This window comes from Rhinolophus sinicus, chromosome 2, assembly GCF_057876585.1.
Source record: "Rhinolophus sinicus isolate RSI-liver-muscle chromosome 2, RSI-T2T, whole genome shotgun sequence".
NCBI lineage: Eukaryota > Metazoa > Chordata > Mammalia > Chiroptera > Rhinolophidae > Rhinolophus > Rhinolophus sinicus.
The window spans coordinates 190,223,374-190,236,112 of NC_142502.1; the positions used below are offsets into that span (position 1 = coordinate 190,223,374).

At 47.8% G+C, this 12,739-nt stretch overlaps 2 protein-coding genes across 3 annotated transcripts in view; both read right to left on the bottom strand.

Annotated features, from left to right (window-relative positions):
• Positions 1-8,756, bottom strand: part of TPO (thyroid peroxidase) — a 54,247-nt gene extending 45,491 nt beyond the window's left edge. The window contains exons 1-2 of the mRNA XM_019752038.3: positions 5,066-8,756; positions 2,435-2,656 (exon numbers count right to left, since the gene is read on the bottom strand). The gene's annotated coding sequence lies outside the window, so the exon portion shown is untranslated. The remainder of the gene's footprint in view (positions 1-2,434; positions 2,657-5,065) is intronic.
• Positions 8,757-8,948: 192 nt separating this feature from the next.
• The window catches only part of SNTG2 (syntrophin gamma 2), a 154,786-nt gene continuing 150,995 nt past the window's right edge, over positions 8,949-12,739 (bottom strand). For both annotated transcript variants that reach the window (XM_074331613.2, XM_074331614.2), the window contains exon 17: positions 8,949-9,490. In XM_074331613.2, the coding sequence (XP_074187714.2) occupies positions 9,359-9,490 (132 nt within the window). In that variant the 3' untranslated portion in view covers positions 8,949-9,358. The remainder of the gene's footprint in view (positions 9,491-12,739) is intronic.

The window sequence follows — 12,739 nt, forward strand, 5'->3', positions numbered from 1 at the left end:
ATGATGGATGGATGGATGGATGATGGATGGATGAATGGATGGATGGATGATGGATGGATGGATGGATGGATGGATGGATGGATGATGGATGGATGGATGGATGATGGATGGATGGATGGATGATGGATGGATGAATGGATGGATGGATGATGGATGAATGGATGGATGGATGATGGATGGATGGATGGATGATGGATGGATGGATGATGGATGGATGGATGATGGATGGATGGATGGATGATGGATGGATGGATGATGGATGGATGATGGATGGATGGATGGATGATAGATGGATGGATGGATGGATGGATGATGGATGGAAGACCGATGGATGGATGGATGGATGGATGGATGGATGGATGGATGATGGATGGATGAATGGATGGATGGATGATGGATGAATGGATGGATGGATGATGGATGGATGGATGGATGGATGGATGGATGATGGATGGATGGATGGATGATGGATGGATGGATGGATGATGGATGGATGAATGGATGGATGGATGATGGATGAATGGATGGATGGATGATGGATGGATGGATGGATGGATGATGGATGGATGGATGATGGATGGATGGATGATGGATGGATGGATGGATGATGGATGGATGGATGATGGATGGATGATGGATGGATGGATGGATGATAGATGGATGGATGGATGGATGGATGATGGATGGAAGACCGATGGATGGATGGATGGATGGATGGATGGATGGATGGATGGATGATGGATGGAAGACCGATGGATGGATGGATGGATGGATGGATGGATGGATGGAGATGGATGGATGGATGACAGATGGAAGACCGATGGATGGATGGATGGATGGATGGATGGATGGATGGATGGATGGATGATGGATGGATGGATGGAGATGTATAGATGGATGGATGGGAGGATGGACGGATGATGGATGGATGGATGATGGATGGATGGATGACAGATGGAAGACCGATGGATGGATGGATGGATGGATGGATGGATGGATGGATGATGGATGGATGGATGGAGATGTATAGATGGATGGATGGGAGGATGGACGGATGATGGATGGATGGATGATGGATGGATGGATGACAGATGGAAGACCGATGGATGGATGGATGGATGGATGGATGGATGGATGGATGGATGGATGGATGATGGATGGATGGATGTGTGAATAGATGAAAGAATGGAATGAATGATGGATGACACATTTAAAGAGCTGATTAGATCACTGTGAGGGTGAATTGTAAAGGATGAGCAGGAGACTCGTGGTGCTGGTCTTATAATGTAAACAAGGCCCTTACATCTGTTCATTGCAAGCTCAATGGAAGGATTCAACACAAAACCATGAGAAGCCTCCTGTCAGGATGCAAAGGGTGTTGTACCTGTTCCCTTGGGAGACGTACCAAAGCACCACAGATGGGGCTTAAACAACAGAAATTCATTTCTCACGTCCTGGAGGACGGAAGTCTGAGACCAAGGTGCTTGCAGGGCTGGTTCCTCCTGCAGCCTCTGTCCTGGGTGTGTGGACGTCATCTTCTCCCCACATCCTCACGTGGTGTCCCTCTGTGTGTGCCTGTGTCCTCTTCTTAAAAAGACACTGGCATAGAGCCCACCCTGAAGACCCACTTTAACTCAATTACTTTGTGGAAAACCTTATCACCAAATACAATCTAAGGTGCTGGAGGTTAGGGCTTTAACATTGAATTTTGAGGGAACATAACTCAGCCTATAAGAGGTTGCAGTAAGTGACAGCAAGGTTGTCACTCCCACTGGGTCCCAACTGCGAAAGGCCATTTCTCTCCTGGCACCAGAAGAGGTGGCACTGGCCATTTCATTATTCATAATCAGGCAAGAAAATGTACCCCATTATTTGAGTGTGCAGGACAGATGGGGCTTAAGGGTCTGTACATGGGGATTCCACGGTGAAGAAACTGTAAGTGGAGCTCTCAGCACCCTGAGCCAACGCAGGGGTCCCCGGGCGTGACCAGGGCTGGGGTCTCGGGACACCTGTCTTTCAGGCCCTTGCCATCAACACAACCGATTTATGTCTGCTGTCTCGTGGCCTTGCCCACTCAGCAGGGTCTCTGGATAAACACTTGGCTTTCAGCCCCTCACTCCCTCCAACCCCTAACTCAAACCCGGGGACCACCCACTGCCGCAAACCTGGAATGTATCTGAACAGTCGGACAAGTGTTCTGCTGCATGTGCACATCTGCTGCGGAGTGGCCTTGGGGCGGCAGAAACTGTGATCACGTGAGTGGATGTCGGGGCCCTAGGTGGAGGGCACGTGTCCTGCTGTGCTCCCTGGCAGCTGAGCCCAAGGAGGCTGTGGGTGCCAGCAGGGAGACAAGGAAGGACTGGCCGCAGGAGTGGGGACCACTGTGCCAGTTCTGCTCTCCTGGGGCAGTGGTGCCACCCACCCCGTGACGTACCTGCCACAGGTATGCCTCAGGTGGCCGCTGCTTTTGGGGAGGTGGCCTGAGGCGCGGACACTGGAGGCCTGGTTCCTGCGAGGGCACCAGATGCCGTGCTGTCTGCCCTCCAAACAAGGGTGAGGACGACCCCTGCAGACCCACCGTGCACCACCGGGAGGAACGTGGCACAGGAGACGGACCACAGGGACGCCAGGGACGCCAAACGGTGGGGAAGGAGGCCTGTTAAAAAGGGATCTTTTTACTTCTACTGCTTGGAATGTCTGCCACAAGAATGCACGATTAGAAAGCAATCTGTTCACATTTTTAAATAAAAGATAAAAGGAATTAAATAAAATAAAAGATCTTCTCAAGGCTTAGTCATTAATGATTGACTTGCCGAGACATGAAGAAGACTGTGGGGGTTAATACTCAATTCCTGCTGATAAGATTCTTGAATAAAGTCACACCTACAATGAAAGTATGTCTCAGTCTCTGGGGAGCCTGGAGGAAATTTACATTTTCATTAGTCTGCCAGATGGTTTCACACATCACAATAGATAGTGTCTCTTTCTAAGACACATGCAGTAAAGTTGCCTATATTTTGGGGTTTTAGGGAATAGCTGGCTTTAACTTCACGTGTTTTCTATAACCCAGGGTCCCCCCTGTCAATTTTTAATAACATTTCAAAAATAAGTTTTCTGAATGTAAGAAGCTTGTAGACACATAGAGAGGATCCACGGCTATAAGAAGGGTGGAAATAAATGTCACTGTGTGTCCCAGCTGGGAGGTGGCCCCGTGACACCACCGGCATGGCCTAGAGGGACAACCACTACCTCACACAGATAAAAATTATGTTGCTGCTCAACATAGCGATTGTCATCATCTGCCACATGAAAGGTTTCCTTCTCTTCTGATTGTCCCTCGCAGTGGATTAAAACGGCCCCAAAGTTCCTCTCATTAGGGTGGGGGACAGCGCTACCTAACCCGTTGTAGCGCCCATGACTTACTTAGCAACGAATATGAGGGAAAGGAGTCAAAGTGTGCATTCGGGTTAATGAGGATGGACCGGGCACCGACTGTGCTAAAAATATGTGTGTGTAAAATAAACCCCATTTTCAAAGTAAAAGGAAAGTAGACGCAGAAGTTTGTCTTCTTCTCTCGCGTCTGTGAATGTCGTTCAGGCAACAGAGCTGGTAAAGATTACAATAGTGACTTAATTCGAAACGATTAAACTGGCCCAACTTGACAGTCTTATTTGCTGGAGATCCTGGCCCCCCCATGAGTCAAATGCAAGTTTCCCACCTGGAATATGTGGATATTCTACTTTCTGCCAGTGGACTTTGCAATCCAAAAGCTTTGTGGTTGAAGTAAAGCTCACGGGAAACTTCTTTAAAGCATCACCTGCGTGTGTTGGTTTAAAGTATGTCCTTCTAGAAGAGCCACCCAGTGGAAGCTGGGGGTTTCAAAGCCTTGGTGCAGGGGTGGGTCAGTCTGTTGGGTAAGGCAACACCATCCCATGAAGATGTGACTTGCGGTAGCACTGCGAAGAGCCACAGGCGTCAACACCTGCCAACTCCCTACTGTTTATCAAATGTGCTGGGAGCTTCCCAGAGCTTCTGGAAGCTTCCCAGAGCTTCTAGCAGCGAGAGCACTCATTGCTCACTGAAGCCAAGTGGCCCATGACCTCTGTGTGATGCTTTGATCTGCTTGCAAAAATACAAAACTACCCAGGACAATAACAACAAAACCTTTTTCTTTTCATACCACCACTGTGTTCCAGAACACTGTGTTTCCTTTAAGAAAACAGAAGACCAGGGTGAGTGAGCACAGGGTGTCCAAGCTGTTAGGCTGCTTCCCAGAGAACGGTCTGTGTTCTGCACTTTGCCAGCCAGCCCTGCTTGGCAGATTCTGTGGGTCACTTTCTGTGAGTCAATCAGTTTTCCAGTTGTGTCATAAATCAGTGCTAATTTATTCCAACCCTTGTGGTCTCCCTCAGGACACTGACTGCCCCACCCCTATGCCCCAGGCAGGCCTGAGTCATGCTCAGTAAATTCTTATATGAATTTATCTGATACTTCAAGGTTGTCAAGCATTTAGAAAAATTACTTGTCATCCTTTATTTGAATTTCATAAAGAAAAATGGGCAAAGGACCTGAACAGACATTTCACCAAAGAGGACATGCACATGGTCAGCAGATATATGAAAAGATGCTCAACGTCACTAACCATCAGGAAAATGCAAATGAAAACCACAATGAGATACCACCTCACTCCTGTCAGAATGGCATCATCAGTAAGTCAACAAACAACAAGTGTTGGTGAGGCTGTGGAGAGAAGGGAACCCTCCTGCACTGTTGGTGGGACTGCAGATTGGTGCAGCCATTACGGAAAACAGTGTGGAGCTTCCTCAAAAAATTAAAAATAGAATTACCTTAGGACCCATCATTTCTACTTCTGAGTATTTATGTGAAAAAATCCAAAACACTAATTCAAAAAGATACCTGCACCCCTATGTTCACTGCAGCATTATTTACAATAGTCAAGACATGGAAGCAACCCAAGTGCCCATCAACAGACGACTGGATAAAGAGGAGGTGGTACAATTATACAATGGAGTATTACTCAGCCATAAAAAGAATGAATTCTTACCATTCGCCACAACATGGATGGATCTAGAAGGTATTATGTTGATGAAATAAGTCATCCAGAGAGATAAATACCACATGATCTCAGTTATGTGTGGGATCTAAAAGGACAAAACGAAGAGTAAGCAAAACAGAAACAGAGCAGTATAGAGAACAAGCTGCTGGTTGCCAAAGGGGCGGGGTGACGGATAGGTGAAAAATACAAATAAATAGACAAGGCCTACAGAAAAAAAGTTACAAATCCTGGACAAAATATTTAAAAAATGACTGGGTGAAGGCACTGGAGAACAACCCAAAGTAGGGAGGAAAAAGGATGTGCTTTTCCAGACCAGACTCTCGAGTTTATCCCACGGTGTATCATCATGTTGACGTCATTAGGTTGAAACATAACTTGTCTTGAATGAAGAAACTACTATACTGTAAAATTTTATTAGTGTACACAAAACTCCGACTTTAGATTTGGACACAAAATACTCATTAAATGAGTTATCTTTTCTAGATATGCTTATTTGTTTTCCAGATGAGACCTATTCTCGTAGAACCATCTACTCTACTGATTACATGTGGACAATCTAGTCTCATTCAGATGGGGGCTGGGGGCTGTGTCACTTGAGTTCTTAGGTAAATTGCTGAAAATTGGACAGTTTAAAATGGGAACTACCTTTTATTTTCCTTGAATGATGAGGTACAGCCCCATGTTAGAGTATAACGGTGAACTTGACCATTATAGTCTAATGGCAGGCAACCATGGAGTAAATCAGGCTGTCGTTAGAAAAACTACTTTGCAGTGTTCTCAGATAAAATGAGAAACACGCAGGCTTTCTCCTTGGCCTTCTGTCAAGTCACGTTTGCTCTCTCTTCAGATCAATGCTGTAATGAGATATTCTGCCCACATTTGTAGCATTTGTCAGGTTGATTTAAGATATTGTCGTCTGAAGGCTCTTTATCAAATGCACGTTTCTTGACAGGAAAGTTATAATATTAAAGCATGAGCAGGACTTCATATAGAAATGAGACCCCCAGGCATAGGTGTGGGCGGGCATGTTCTTCCAGGACAAGGAAGCCCGGAAATAACTGGGCTTCAGACGCAAGACAGAGAGAGCGCCAAAGGGAAGATGGACCAGGGGAGGGGAGCTTGCTGTCCCTCACTCCACAGTGACATCTATGGCTGGGGGACACCTCAGCACAATCAGACGTCACCCACAGCAGCTGAGAAAGGTGTCTGGGGTGTTCCAGGCATCAGGGGTCGGTGGCAATGCCCCAAGCTGCTCTTCTCTGGTTCAGTGCCACCATCAGTCTGGCAGATAGATTGCCTACATAGGAACCTGCCTGGCACTGGCCAGGCCCTCTGCTGATGTCACAGGGGTGGGGCTCACACTTACCAAGATAGACCTCACGGATTAATTTCCTCACCTTCACCTTGAATGAAGTAAGTCCAGGTGCATCTGGCTTATCCCAGACAGACCGGATTGCAAGTCAGTGCTGCATGGCTGAGTCGATTCACCTCACGGATAATCAGCCTGTTGAGTTTCATGTGCCGCCCTCAGTAAGAGGGGACAGTTCCCCCCCAGGCTCCTGGGGCAGGAAGCACCTAGTGTGTCTCCAGCTGTCCCTGCATGTGCGACCCCTCTGGCCTTCCAGACACTCAGGCTTTGCACACAGGCCCCCACACCACCAGCAAACCAGGCTCGCCAACCACCCTGGGCTCCATTCCACGGTGGCCCCTGCAGCACCAACATGTGCACCTACGTGTCACCAACTTGTCACCCATGTGCGATTCACATTTCGCAGCTCGTCTCTCATCTTGGCTCTGAGCTCCGGTAAGAGGTGGTTTTGCAAAGAAGCACAGAAATCCCAGGCTGACCTTGGAGGTGACTTCCGAAAGTGCCTGTCCCAAATCGAGGTCGGTACCCACCAAAGGAACGCAAGTGCTCACTTGTCATTCCTGGAGGGCTCGGGAAGCCCACACACCTCTGGTGGCAGTGTGGGCTGCTTTTCTTTCATACAAACGAAGGTAAAGAGCAACCTAAAGGAAACAGGAATTTTGCTTTCCCTGGAGGAAACTGTGGACATTCGTTTTGTTTTGCATTTGCTTTGAATTCCAGTTTTAAAGGAACAGTTTATTATGGAAGATAATTTTCTCTTAGGAAAAATACATATTGTTTAATATTCTTATCGCTCACTGTGGTATAAATTTACGGTTAGGTACAAATAAAATGTATGTCGGACGCTTAAGTTTGCGAACTTTCCATCATGTAAACGCATAGTGGAAAGTTCGCGAACTTAATTGTCCGACTTCACATACCCTTTTTTCCAACCAAATTCTGTGTTACCTCTTTTGTCATTGCTGAAACAGGAAGTAAATTTTTAGGACAGTGCACACTAAGAGCTGTCCTGCCCCCAAGCCCTTGGGAATAGTATCAGAAATGTGAATTTGGTTTTCCTTTCCCTGCGAGCAGCATTAAAGCTTGTGCAGCTTAAAAATAACACCATTAAATTGCCATGGGAATGTCATTTTTGCTGTTATTAAACGCCTTTACTCTCATTTCATGGGCAAAAGGGGCCGTGTGAGGAAAGACTCAGCCATGGGTGTGGGGACACTGATGCCCTGAGCCCCTGTGGCCCCCGTCTGGGCAGACAGGTCAGTGGGCCGTCCCCGACCTGCACTGGACACGAGGAGGCACGGGGCAGGCACAGCAGCAGACCTGACGTGGTCACCTTCGGTCCCCCCAGGTGCCCTGGGTGATATAAAGGCCACGTCCACAGAGGAAGCGTCCCCGCATCAGATGAATGAAGAGGCCGTCCTGGGCCCACTGCTAAACCCCTGGCCTCTCGGGGACACTGTCCAGCAGCTCCTTCCCTCCAAATCTGACTGAACAGACTTGTGAGAAGCTCCTTGTGGACCATTTAAAAGAGCCAAGGACTGGTGAGCCCAGCTCGCAGCTGAGTGTGTGGTCGTGCTCACACTCCAAGAAAGGCACGTTCTAAACTGTTTTCTTCATGAAAACCAAACACAGATGCCTCACAGCTTCTTCCCTCGTCAGCACAGAGCATATCCACTTTTGAGTGAGTTTAGGCTCTTTGACATGAGGGAGGAAGATGAGAAAGCATTAAATTCTCAGATCAAACTATCAAACCCAAAGGTAACGAGAGAAAGGGACATTGCTAACTTTATCTTTCTCAGTTACTGAATATTTTATAAAATTGTAAACTCCTATTGCTATTAACGTTAATATTTGAGTTAAAGCTTACATTAAAACCAGAGAATAAACATCTGCAGAGAAAAAGGCTGCCTGACGCTCTGTGAACACCACGCTCGTGAAATATTATTTAAAATTCACTTTAAATACAGGGTTCGCGTTAGACTCTTCCTGGAGGTCATTAAAATGTAAATGGGATTTTATACATAAAATATATAGAGATGTCCTCTAAAAGGGAGGATATATTTTCAAACATAAAAACCATCACTTGTAAATATTTGATACGTTATAAATAAGACAGTTCCTTCATCCTGAACACCAATTCCGCAGGGATGGGGCTGCAGGGCACTGCACCCCAACGCTGCTGTGTTGGTCACATGTGAGCTTGGTCTGCAGTAGAAGCTGCAGGAAACATGGAACCACCCTCTGCACTTTACCGTCTGGTTGGTTTTATGCTTCCTGTTCTTGCAGCCTTGAAAATGAGTACACGACCTTGACTTTTTCTGACTACAGTCTGCACCCCTGGAAGAAAATTCACGAGTCCATTAAGTTGCTCTTGGTAATGAAAACAGTGGAACTTCTTAGAGGTAATAAAACATATGAGAAACAAGGAGACCAAAACGCAGGCTACACTTCACGAACTAGGAAAAGTAACCTTTAAGTGATCATTATTTCATTACATAAGAATTAGCTTATAAATGTTTAATAGTAAATTAAATCATTCAAGCCCATGTCCTTTCCCACAGTCCTCTGCTCCTCTCGCCCACAAGCCCTGGACTCAGCCTCCTCCCTGAGGAAAAGGAGCACTGATCAACCACACCCCCAGGAAAATACACGTGGCGAGTCGCCGGGGTCTCCGTGACAAGGAAATCATAGTGGCACCAGGGCATGGTGCCGAGGCCACCAGCATGACCGGGGGCAACATGGTGACACAGAGCTGTCCATTTAACAAGCACCTCCCATCGCTGGAAAGTACGGGTGGATTTTATTGGTGTCACAACTGCAGACTGGCTAGAAAACCAGACAAGCGCAGTGCTGCGCAGAACAGAGTCCCTCCTTATGAAAACAACTCAATGTGCATCGTCACCAGCGCAAGCTCAGCTGCTGTGCGTGAACTTCCTGGTGAGGCTCTGACTGTCCGTGAAAGCGGCGTCCACCGAGGCCACCTTAGCTGCCATGAAGGAGTGGACGCAGTGCAGGACGGCTGTCAGGTCCTGAAACCCCAGCTCCTGCAGGAAAGACAGAACGCAGTGTGTAGTGTGCACACTGGGAACGTGCCAGAGCCGGAACCCATCACCCCCGAGACCGTCACTCAAGTGCACAGACATGGAAATCAGGAAGGCAGAGTAGGTGTCAGAGTCACCCGGTCTCAGGTCGCAATAAGCTGAATGTACTGGGTTTTGCGCTGCTCTCCTGACAATTTAGTTCCAGTGCCTTATTTTCTTGTAACTAACTCAGGCTGACACTCATTTCCTCTCTTTGGCATCTAGCGCGAGCCACGCTGGGTCGCAAGTCACCTGACCAGCACAGTCCCGATTGGAGTCTTCACTAAAGCATGGCCAGCTGGGTGACTGGGTCACGATGGGACAGCAGACCTCATGGCATTTGCAATTTAGTGGCACTAACCACGTGCTCTAGCTCTTTAGCATATGTGTGCACGTGTGCACACACGTGCCTGAGTGTGTGCCTCTCCATGTGTGCCTGAGTGTGCCTGAGTGTGCACCTGTGCGTGTGGATTCCTGGTGCCTGTGCATAAGTGTCATGCGTGCATGTGTGAATGCTTCATAACAAAGACCGTGGTTATCTGAACAGCCGACAGCTGTGGTGCTGTGAACATATCACACAGGGCAGGGAACAGACAAGTGACTCGGGTTCAGCCTCATAACCCTGCCAACAGGAAAAACAAGAAATGATGCTCGAGGGTGAGTTTCCTGCAGAGATCGCAGTGCCCCCACTAAGAAAGAAACAAAAAATACTCAGAACAAACTCCTGGATCCCTCACTCCCATTTTAAAGACCCCAAATGCTACTGAAAAGCAAAAACGAGCCACAGACTGGTATCATTCTTCCTGAAAACTCCCCACATACGTCCACGCATCACACCAACAAGTCAGCGATGGCCCCACAGCTGAAGCAGAAGACAAACTGTCTTAAGGCTACGCTACTATGGGGGGAAACGACCTGTACGTCCACGTGTTTTGTGGCGACTTGGGATTCGCCGTCCACCCATGAGAAGGGAGCTTTAAACGCAGTATTATGATTTTTTCTTCAACTTTGATATAACAAAACTCCAAAAGAACGAAGAACAACAAAATTCTTTTCAAGGTGACTGCTATTTGATTGGCATCCTAGTAACTAAATTTTTTTCAAAATCCTAGTAGAGTTTTTATGAGCTGCTGAAGTGACATCAGAAACTAAGCTTTTATGTATCATTTTAAAGGAAAACAACATGCTCTGATTTGCTCCACAGCCATGCTTCTTCCAGCACCTCTGAGGAAGATCTCTGACCTTTTCACTGTGGGGCAGGACAAAGGGTGGGAAAGTTGACACAGCTGCAGGCGGGAGGGACGGCCACACGCCGGTGTGCACACCCTGCCCGCCACCCATCCCTGCCTTTTGAGCTACTTCTCGTAACCCAAGATGTGACACCTCAACAATGGCTTCAAACTCCCTTTAAACGTGAAGTCCACTCGGTCCCTCTGTTGGAACCACGAGTACCTGTCCTCCTCTGGAGCTGCCCCGTTTCGGGGAGGCCTGTGGGACACGGGGACCACCAGACTTCCGTGGGTGGCCAGGCAGTCGCATGCCAGGCGGTGGCGTGCCGCATGTGGGACGTTCACCCTAAGCTGTTATCTCTGCTGCCAGCAGAGAGAGCCTTCGAGAGGATTAATTCATTTCAGAGGGACACCCGCCTGGAGGGACAGAGGCAGAGACTTGTGTGGAGCCGCCCCGACGCCCAGGCAGCAGAAGCAAAGGGAAGGAGCCCCTTTCTCCATCCCCCGTAAGCTGAGCCCTTCCTGAGCCGTGACAGCAAGCGGCACCATCAGGTGACTGATTTTGATGGACTGTTATTTATTTTGACTTTTTCTAAGTGGTGATAAGCAGAAAGCTCAAAATGTTTAGGTGTGTTTCCTGTGGGAGCTTAATAATTTCTAAGTAGCTTCCCGAAGAGTCACGACAGCCCTTGGTATTCAAACCCCTCGCTGCACCTGGGGGCCACCCAGTGCCTGTGCTGAGCTGTCATTCAAATGGACCCACTGCTTCCTTCGACTGAGACTACACTCAGAATGCTTCGTTCACTGTGATTTGTCCCTGGAAAACCATGTAACATTTTAGAAAAAACACGAGGTTCTTGCAAAGTGCCATGTACTTAATTCAATGTATGGATATGCCTGCAAGCAATAATTACTGAGCTTGCAAAGAAGAGCCATTCTGTCCACATCATTTACATCTGCAAATTGGAAGCTGCTTTTCTAGTTCCCCAAAGACTCACCCAGTAGCAGCACAACGTGCCCGGGGGTGAGGGGAGTGTGCAGCCTCGACACACGCGTCTGAACAGGGTCAGTAACCTCTGATTGTACACACTGAAGCCACACAGCCAAATCTCTGAAGACGCTGACAGAACCGCGGAAAAGCACAGCCCTAAATTCCACAAAGGGTCCCAGTCGACAGTGCATAAGTCCAGGATAAAGCTTCCATCCCACCTTTCCCCAGGAACTGAGTAAGCAGCACCCTGTGAACGTTTCCCAGAACACCCGGTCTGCCTGATTTCCTAACCACAATTTACCAGCAAAGCTGTGCTGAGTTACGACTTCGCCGCTTGAGCCAGCCAAGAACAGATGTTGACGTTCTGTTGGAGCTCAGGGAGGGCTCATGCCGAATTCTAAGACTGCCCATCCCTCAAACAGTAAAGAGATTGAAAAATTATATTAAATGTGATGCTATCACAAAGCACTACTTCCCCAAACTATCGGACGGTATTAAGTGTGATATTAGGAAAGGAGCGCTGGTGCAAATGGGTTTGGAGAAAAAGTCAGTTTGGGAGACCTAAATAGCTTTGGCTGTTTCAGATACTGGGTGACCGTCCTGTCTCTGCAACGGTAATGCTTTGTTTCTCAGGCTGATTGACTGTCTAAAGACAGGACATCTCCGAGGACCACTTAGGAAACGCTGCAACCGACTAAAGAACATGACTGACACATTCATGGGGTGAACTGTTACAGAGAAACTCCTCATTACTGGTGGAGAGTGGGGCACATTATAAGGCCACCATAGACTCTCAGGCTGCCAGCACTGAAAGGAAATCACGCAGCACCTTTACAAAATTTCATGCTGGTCTCCAAGACAGGATGATGGAATCGGGGGTCCAATGTCTGAGGCTCAGTGGAAAACACAGAAAAGAGCCCAGCCCTTGACCCAAGCACTCAGTTTACCCACGCAGGGCAACTTCTGAGGGATGACGAGGGCAGAGCAGACTGA